The sequence below is a fragment of the Macadamia integrifolia genome, unplaced genomic scaffold (genome assembly GCF_013358625.1).
Source record: "Macadamia integrifolia cultivar HAES 741 unplaced genomic scaffold, SCU_Mint_v3 scaffold2787, whole genome shotgun sequence".
Classification (NCBI taxonomy): domain Eukaryota; kingdom Viridiplantae; phylum Streptophyta; class Magnoliopsida; order Proteales; family Proteaceae; genus Macadamia; species Macadamia integrifolia.
In genome coordinates, this window is record NW_024868964.1 from 1 (window position 1) to 9,709 (window position 9,709).

General features: G+C 37.5%; 1 protein-coding gene across 1 annotated transcript; it reads left to right on the top strand.

The window, feature by feature from the left end:
• Positions 1-597: 597 nt before the first annotated feature.
• Positions 598-2,630, top strand: LOC122067254 (endoglucanase 11-like; the record flags this gene model as incomplete). Its single annotated transcript, XM_042631089.1, has 2 exons — positions 598-885; positions 2,442-2,630. Coding segments are annotated over 2 exons (477 nt in total), but the record flags the coding sequence as incomplete, so codon positions are not given.
• Between the last annotated feature and the right edge of the window lie 7,079 nt (positions 2,631-9,709).

A 9,709-nucleotide genomic window follows, 5' to 3' on the forward strand; every position in this document is an offset into this window, starting at 1 on the left:
GTATACTAAGCAATATATCCAACTTTTTTCAAAAAGAAATAGAAGTAAATTGTTCACTAAAAGTAGAATATCGTCAACCAAAAGTTGAGTAGTCCAATCAACTATTGAGGTAGACATGTTTAAGCAAGCAACCATTGACTGATAGTCTATCAATACAAGATGCCAAAACTACAATGAAAGCGAAAGAAATAAACCAGATTGGCTATAGGGACCCTCCATGTAGCTTGATCAAGCAAAATTTTCGCTTATCTTATTGTATGGAAAAAGGCAGGGTATGCTAGCATTATCCCCAAATCTTTCTCTCTCTCCTCCTTCTCCCTTTGGAAAAGTTTCCTATGCGCTCTTATCCAAGTCCTCATATTGATTGAACCCTAATTCCAGAAAAGCAGTTGGCATACCTAACCTCCTCCCTTTTTGTATTTAACAAAATGTAAATTGCTGTTAATTTCCAAAATGGGAATTCAATTTACAACCTAGTCAACCACTCAAAAGTGTCGAAGCATTGTGTCTCATGCAATGAAAAAGACACCTATGATAATTTCCATCTTTAGATCCTGACTGTAAACTCCATTCTTAAGTATATTCTTGTTGTTGCAGTTACTGATGGAAGGAAATCATAGGGAACACACTGACATACTTGAACAGTACCGGTCGAAAGCTGAACACTATCTATGTGGATGCCTCAACAAAAACGACGACGACAATGTCAAATGCACGCCGGCCGGTCTCTTGTACGTCCGTCAATGGAACAACATGCAATACGTATCAACAGCAGCTTTCCTTCTCAACGTTTACTCAGATTACTTACACAACTCAACTCAGAAACTACACTGCCAGAGAGGAGAGGTGAAGCCCCAAGAACTCATGGGCTTGGCCAAAGCCCAGGTGGATTATATATTGGGCTCCAACCCAATAGGTATGAGCTACCTAGTGGGTTATGGAACCAAGTATCCCAAGAGAGTACACCATAGAGGTTCATCTATTGTATCATATAGAGAGAACAAAGGGTTCATAGGATGCACACAAGGGTACGATAATTGGTTTGTTCGCTCAGAAACTAACCCTAATGTCCTAGTGGGGGCTCTAGTTGGTGGCCCCGACTGCCAAGATAATTTTGGGGACCAAAGGGGCAATTACACGCAAACTGAGGCTTGCACTTATAATACAGCTCCATTGGTTGGAGTTTTAGCAAAGCTGCACCAATTACAGAGTCAAAACCTCTCTTGTCCTCATAGTTCATCTTTAATTTCTTCATTCTAGAAGACAATGAAACGAACTATATAGGATTTTTAAAGATATGTTTTTGGTGGCAGAAAGCCCAATTTGTATTTTCCATTCTAATAAGTTACATGAAAAGAAAACAATTTGGGTTTTATTTGGTTGCAAGGAGAATTAAAGGGAACTTAAATGAAAGTTTCAAACTTAAAAAAGAAACTTTTGTAATCTAATTAAACTAATTAATAATTATCCCCTAATTTAAATAACATGAAAAGATCTCTCCAGTATACCGTAAAACAAATCGCATACTTTAATGAGTTCACTCCAAATGCTTGAGAAAAGCCTGAAATGATTGATTAAGAGTACATATTTACCAAATTCAATTGAAAATATGTCAAACCTAACATTCTCTCCTGAAACAGAAACAAATACGCTTGAGGATGCTAATGAATCGTATTGTATAAGTTTAAAAAAAGATAGATGTTTTAGTTGAAGTCCTTTTCTTCCCTCCATTAATTAGTAGTACTAAAACCACTAAATTTGATTGACCAGTTGGATTTTGTATGTTTGGCATTGTTATTATTTTGGATGCAACGTGTTATACATTTCTTGAAATAGAGTATTGGTATCGGATATGCTATTATTCTCGACTGATATTGATTCAAATCGGCCTGTATTAGATGGATTTATCCCTAGTTTTATTTTAAAATCAGTATTTTTTACCATTTTATCGATTTGTTTTGGACGACTTGCCCCTAACAATCATGACAATCCCATACCGATACTGAAAATGAATAAAAATACCTCAATCTTTGATAGTGGAGGGATGTTTGTGAGTTGTTGTTTGAAAATGAATTTAAAAAAAAAAAAAAAAGCACAAGTTATTGTACCTCTTCGTTGAACATGCAAATAGGATGGCATGGTTGTGATCGATGAACCAATGAGAGATTACTTATCTTTAGTTAATAATTGTCTCTATTTTTAGAGAAAATAGAACGCAGCCATCACACTAGACTGAACCATATTACAGTCACAATAGTTTCCGAATTTCTTATTTCGTGAGTGTTGCGTTGTTTCAACGTTTTTTTTTGTCTTTTTGAAGAGATTGTGTCCTTCGTGTCAATATGTTTGAGTCTTTATCTAGAAAAAAGCAATTTTCTGCCTGAATTCTTTAATAAATTTTATAATTTGGTCTTTGCTGAGGAATTCTTGGAGCTTGTCAGGAGAACTTTATGGTGTCAGAAGTATTGAGTCTTGAATTAGAGTTTGCACGACTTAACATAAACGGCGCCATGGACGTGGATATCGTTCAAAGATCAACTAGCAGCAGTTCATTATGTTCTGGAAGGACCGGAATATCTGTAGATGGTCAAATAGAAGTAGAAACTGCAAAAATATTTATTAAATTTCAGGTACCATTTTTATAAATTTCTTCACCTTCAAGTATCCCAAGATATTACACCATAGAGGGTCATCTGTTGTATTAGAGAGAATAAAGGGTTCATAGAATGCACACAACGATTCGTTAATTGGTATGGTCACTCAGAAGCTAACCCTAATGTCCTAGTGGGGCCTTAATTGGCGGGGACTGCCAAGATAATTTTGGGGACCAAAGGGGCAATTACATGCAAACTGAGGCTTGCACTTATAATACACCTCCATTGGTAGGAGCTTTAGCATAGCTGCATCAGTTGGAGAGGCAAAAGCTCTTTTGGTCTTCTAGTTCATCTTTAATTTCTTCTTTCTAAAAAGACAATGAAATGAAGTATATAGAAGTTGCTTTTTAAAGAGATGTTTTTGGTGGTATATAGACATTGATTTTCTCCAATGTCTTAGTCTTATCAATTGAAGTTTCATCGTGGTAATTCTTTTCTAGGCGAACAAAGTAAAACTTAAAAAAAAAAAAATGATGTCTTGTAAATAATTGATGGTAGTGAGTAATAAAAACAAATATCATGCCAACAATGTGATTTTGTGTACACTCATGATAAATACATGACATTTCATAACCACTTATTAATATTTGAAATGCATCTTATAAATATAATAACATTCTATAATATTTCTACCAATAATAATGATAAAGATAACCCCAAGGGGTAGCCGAGTTGGCAAGGGGCCTTTGCCTAAAAAAACGTGTGATTTTTAAATTACAAAATAGAGACCGAGAAAGAGAGTAAGAGTGATTGACTTCACCGACAAGGACCTGGCAACACCATTCTGACTTCACGGAGTCATGGTTTTAAAAATTGGAACAGAATGATCACTGTCAATCGAATCAAGAAAGTATTCATTTGTACAGGCAAGTTCCTATCACTCGGATAGGAATCTTTCAATCCAATCTATTGAAATGAAAAGTTATACCCACGGGTTATCTTCTAAGGGCACTGCATTTGAAATTTCTTAATCCAATTCGTTGCAACCAAGAGTCACAGCTACCGGTAACTCCAAGGGACTCTTTCATCTTAGCCTTTGGATTGGAATTTTAATCCAATCCTTAGGAATTAATGGATACACCAATTCCATAGGGTACCTTTGAGGGGGTGTGTATTCTATAAATAGAGCGAGTGAGTGATTTCAAAAGGTTATTGACACAGAAACTCGTGTTCATCTCTCTCTCATTTTTAGCATCTTTTTTTTTCCTTACATTTGCAAGAAATGATCTTTTTTTGGTAGAAAGATTTGCAAGAAATGTTCAATCTTATGCTAAGTTTGATATTTACTAATCCTTTTATTTATTTATTTATTTTTATTTTCTGACAAGTTACTTCGATATGATATTGGAGCCAAATATTTAAGGGTGTAATTCAATCTAGAACCAGGTTTTCAGTTTGGTTTTGACTGGGTTCCAGAATATTGGTGTGATACAGAACTGGAACAAGTCTTGTCTCGATTTTGAAAATTAGTATTTGTATCGGACTTGTTCAGTTCTAGCTCCTATTATGATTCTTGTATAGTTCAGTTCGGGTTCCAGTACTCAATATATATATATATATATATATATTTCTCAAGGTCAACAATGAATACATTAAGAAAGAATGAAAGAAATAAAGGCCAAAGCCATACAGACCTATACATGCAAACAAGAACAAGAATAGAAAATATAGAAAAAATTCAGTTCCCTAATCAACCTTCAGCGTTTCCATCAGCAAAGAAAGGAGTCATACTAATAACATAAACACGTCCAAGACGACTAGAGGAATTATAAGAACTGAAATCTTGGTTTTCTTGTAGCATCCTGCTCTATATCTTCATTATAAAAACTTGGTTGAGCGTTCCAGACTACAGAAAGCCTATGAGCGAGTCACTGCATGCTTAGCAAGGCCATTAGCAACAACGTTTATTTCTATGAAACAATGTTAGATTATCTACTAAATCCTGTCCAAATAAAATTTAAAGTAAAACCACTTTTGTCTCAAACACCATGAAATGGATTTTTTGCCAATACACCAAATAACAACACGTGAGTCACATTCCACTTCAATCAATGATAGATTGATTCAATTGCATAGCTAATTCAATAGCTTCAAAGAATCCACCAAATTCAGCACAAAAATTTTTTGAAATCTAAAACTAATATTAGTAAATATATTATAATATATTTTTATTAAGTGTAATGATATATTATAATATATTAGTTTGCAGATTTCTTTTTATTTGTGTAATTATTTTCTTTTAAGTTTTTCGACGCGGTATATGCCTTTGGATTCTTGGGAGGAGTGGCAGAAGAGTGTAAGACCACGTTTGTGCCCAAGTCATGTTGGAAATACCATCTTAAAACTTAGATCTAGGTGATTACCCCAAGTTTAAGAAGTCTCAAATTATGAGTCGATTACCCCGCTCCATGTCGATGAGATCGGCAGGTGAGGCAAGCACAAGTTCTAATGTGCTTGATTATGATGAACAAACCTCAAGAATTAACCGACGACTTCGAAGTTGGGATATGCCAAAAATTTCAAGAAATGATCTCTATGATCGAGACTGGTTCGGACTCGAAACAGTCAAGACCGTAGAACAAACTATAAATTTTACCCCACAAACTCAAGAAATCCAACTTTTTGATCCACTTACCCTACAAGACTTATACAAAGACCGCAAATATAATTATGTCCATATTGGCTTAGTCCAAGTGGCCATCAAACCCCTTCACCGAGAAGGACTCAACACTTCTATGTTGTTAGCCCTTCGTGACCAAAGGTTCCTTGAGTTCAATGATTCCCTTCTGGGAGCCATTGAAACAAGTCTTTGTTATGGACCTGTCCATTTTAATGTTTACCCTGACATGTCCATAGCTCTTGAAGACCCAAACATTTTACACTCCCTCAAACTTAACCTTAAAACTCATGGTTACAAATTAATGCATGGAACCATCCCAATTTCCATCATTCATCGAATTAAATACAAAGCTATGAAATCTGTCCAACCTCGAGCCAAAAGAACATCTTCAAAAGGCCAAACCCTTTACCTTGAGACTGATTGTATTCAGGGTCAAATTGTCTACCCCAAACTTTGCCGTTGGGAAGATATTTCTTTCCCTGAAGAATGGCAGCTGCAAACGACTGCTATTCCCCCACAAGTCTCAAACACAAGTATCCGTTCTATTTCCCAGGATTCAGACGGATTAGTTGCCATTAGGTTCAACAGACAAACTACTCCTCCGGTTTACCAAGGCTCCAGAAGGTCATACTCTGAGGCATCGACTTCTTCTGACTTAAACCAATGGGTTTCTCAAACTAGGACAACTCCACCTTTCACTAACCTTGTCAGAGTTCAAAATAATCAACATATTGTCCATGGAACATACGAAGCCACTTCTACTGTTCCTGAAACAACTCCTTCCGAAACCCATGATCAAAGGTCTCCTACCCAATCTGAGGTTGAACCACCTCCTCCTCCTAAAGACCCCAAAAATGGTGGACTTTACATGATTCAAATAGAAACCAACTCCCTGGTCTCAAACCCAAACAACTGCCGTTCAAACAATCAAAAAGCTTGTTAAAGAAATTCCTTGTTTATTTATTCCAAACCCTGAGGCATTTAAGATTGTTGAAACTGATGCCTCTGATATTGGTTATGGAGGAATTCTTAAACAAAGACTCCCTGATAATAACAAAGAACAATTAGTCCAATTTACTTCTGGTATTTGGAATTCTGCTCAAAAGAATTACAGTACCATCAAAAAGGAAATTTTATCGATTGTTCTCTGCATACAAAAATTTCAAAATACATTATTAAATAAACCATTTTTAGTTCGTGTTGATTGTAGCGCAGCTAAATATGTTTTACAAAATGATGTTTCAAATCTTGCATCAAAACAAATTTTTGCCCGATGGCAAGCTTTATTATCAATTTTTGAATTTCAAATAGAATATATTAAAGGAGAATCCAATTCTGTCCCTGACTTTCTTACCCGTGAATTCTTACAGGGCCAGACTTCTCAAATTAACCTTATCAGGATGGCTCCCCCTAAGGAGTCCACCTCCTCAAATTCTGTTGTCAAAACCAAATCAAGCTATGGTGCTACAGCTGCCTCTGCTGCACCATCACACCAAATTGTCACCCGTAGCCAAACCCAAATGGCTACCTCCAAAACACCTTATTCCCATGCTGTGGTAGTAGGCTCTACCGCAGGACCCATCCAACCTACAAATAAGGCTAGTTCCAGCCTCCAAACTACACAAGCCAAACCTCTTCAAACAGCACAAGGTCCCAAAAACAAAAGCCAATATCATGAAAAGCCATGCAAAGAAGACCTCTTCACTATTGAAGAGCCCTTATACAAATACCTTGATTCGCCAATTATGATGGCACAAGCAGTTTTCTACAAAGGATGGAATCACTATTCCAACTCCCAAGCAAAAAATCAAGAATATTACGAGTATATTCTCGTAGATACTGATTCTGTCAGACTCAAACTCAATTATGACAGAACCGATCCAACTCTGGTTACACATACAACTGTAACCATTTGCAAAATCCTGTCTCTCCAAGACTGGGGGACTCATCCCATGAACCAAAGAAGCTTTTCAAATATTTTTTCCCCACAAAATTATACTTACATGGATTACCAGGAAGCCTGGTTCAAAGCTTTCACTTTCCAAAACAGGACCAATCGCCACTCTTGGTTCTTTTGTTTTGAATACAAATTCAACAACCAAACTCCCAATTGGTTTCCTAAATGGTGGGACCAATACGGCCCTTTGGAAGAAATCCTTCCTCTACAAATTCAAGATTCCTTCCAAACATTTTCTCAAAACTCTACACCACAACCTCACCAACCTGATCTTCTCAGATTCTTTTTCCATTGCCGCCTCGCATGGATCCTATTCTGGGAATTTCAAATTTATGACTATCAGATTAATGACTGGATTGCCCCAGTCCTCTGCCGGTCTTTCAATATCAAATGGTGGGACATTTGCGATGTCTCCAAATGTGAGAAAAATGCATTAATCAAAAGCCTCACAGGTCTCCAGCCTGTTCCAAAAATCCAAAGCTCATCCAAATCAAGCACCAAAAGTGAGAAGGAAGCCCTTCGTGCTCTTTTAGCAAAACTCGGTTCCGACTCCGACAATGAAGACAATGAAGGCTCCAGTGATGATGCCTACAGTCTCAAATCCATGCAAAGATCTGTTCCTGCCCATGAACTCTGCTATGGGCAAGATCCATATGAGGTTGACCCTGACTTCGTCCCTGACAGTCTCACGGCGTCCTCCTCCAGCAAATTCAAAGAAGTTACCTCCCGGCGAAATCGCCGGACAGCTAATACAAAGTCCTCCTCGACCAAATAAGTTTGGTCCAAAACGTCTGCTAAGACGGTTCTAAACTAGCCGACGAGGTGCAGTCGTTAAAATACACCTAGTCAATTAACCCCGGACGACCTTTAAGGAAAGGGGGTACTGTTACTATCCCAGGTCATAGGATAGTCCGGCCATTATCCGGCTCAAATAAATAGGATACAAAATTCTTGATCAAACCAATACGGAGAACAGTGTCCCTGACACGTGGAATGCCGTGGTAAGATCATTGAAGATTCCAAATCAACTATCGACAGCAAATCTATCAAAGATGCCAAATCATTTGTCGATAGCAACTTCAACTTTCGGCGCCAACAGTTCTACAATTGTCGGCAGCAACTGTTCACTCCAAATGCAAATTTAAGTGCACAGTTCCAAATAGTATCAAATGAAATGTCAAATAGTACCTAATTTGGTACAGTACCAAATGAAACCCAAATGCAACCCAAATCCACATGTAATTCAAATGAGTCTCCTTATGTTATAAAAGGAGCACTTCCCCTTCTCCCAAACCACTTGAAAAAACTAGAACTAGAACTTGAACATTTTCGGACTTAGATCCTAGAGAGAGAAGCTCCGAAGCAAATTCCACAAGTTCTTCCAAGATCTCTTGAAGTGCCTCGCCGGACTTCAACAAACTCCGATCACCTCAAGTCTGATCGTCCATCAAAGGTTAGCTACCCATAGCTCAAAGATCTCTTCACCAAACCAACCTTCTTCTTCTCAAATCCTCTAACCCAAACCATCCTAAGCCTATCCAGACTCAAGAACTCTGGATCAAAAATATCTCCAAATATTGTAACTTTAATTTCAAAGATATATTTCAAAGTTATTTTCTTTGATTGCATTATTAGCTTCTTTTCTGCATCTGCATATAGCAGCTTCTCGTTCTATCCTTGGATCAAAGCCTACAGTCGTGCCTCTTGATTCCAAGATATAGATCTTGTTAAGCAGCTTTTATTTTCCTGCTTTTATTTTCTGCAATTCCATATCTTTTATTTCAGTTTATGGTTTATTTCTTTAAATTGTTTATTTTAATCAAGCAAATTTAGTCCTGAGTAAGGTATTGCACCCATCTCAGTGTTAGTCTCCTTGCTGGATCGGAGTAAGGTATTGCACCTATCTCGTCCTGATTGCTATACAGAACCAGGAGATCACTAGTTCCCTGGATTTTAGCATATCTCGATCCTGTAATCTGGTATCAATGCCACGGTGGTGGTGGATTCGATTTATTTCTTTGCATGGCTTTTCATGATATTGGCTTTTGAGTTTGGAACCTTGTGCTGTTTGAAGAGGTTTGGCTTGTGTAGTTTGGAAGCTAGAACTGGCTTTGTTGGTGGGTTGGATGGGTCCTGCAGTAGAACCTACTACCACAGCATGGGAATAAGGAGTTTTTGTGGTAGCCATTTGAGTTTGGCTACGGGTAACAATTTGGTGTGATGGTGCAGCAGAGGCAGCTGTAGCACCATAGCTTGATTTGGTTTTGACAACAGAATTTGAGGAGGTGGACTCCTTAGGGGGAGCCATCCTGATAAGGTTAATTTGAGGAGTCTGGCCCTGTAAGAATTCACGGGTAAGAAAGTCAGGGACAGAATTGGATTCTCCTTTAATATATTCTATTTGAAATTCAAAAATTGATAATAAAGCTTGCCATCGGGCAAAAATTTGTTTTGATGCAAGATTTGAAACATCATTTT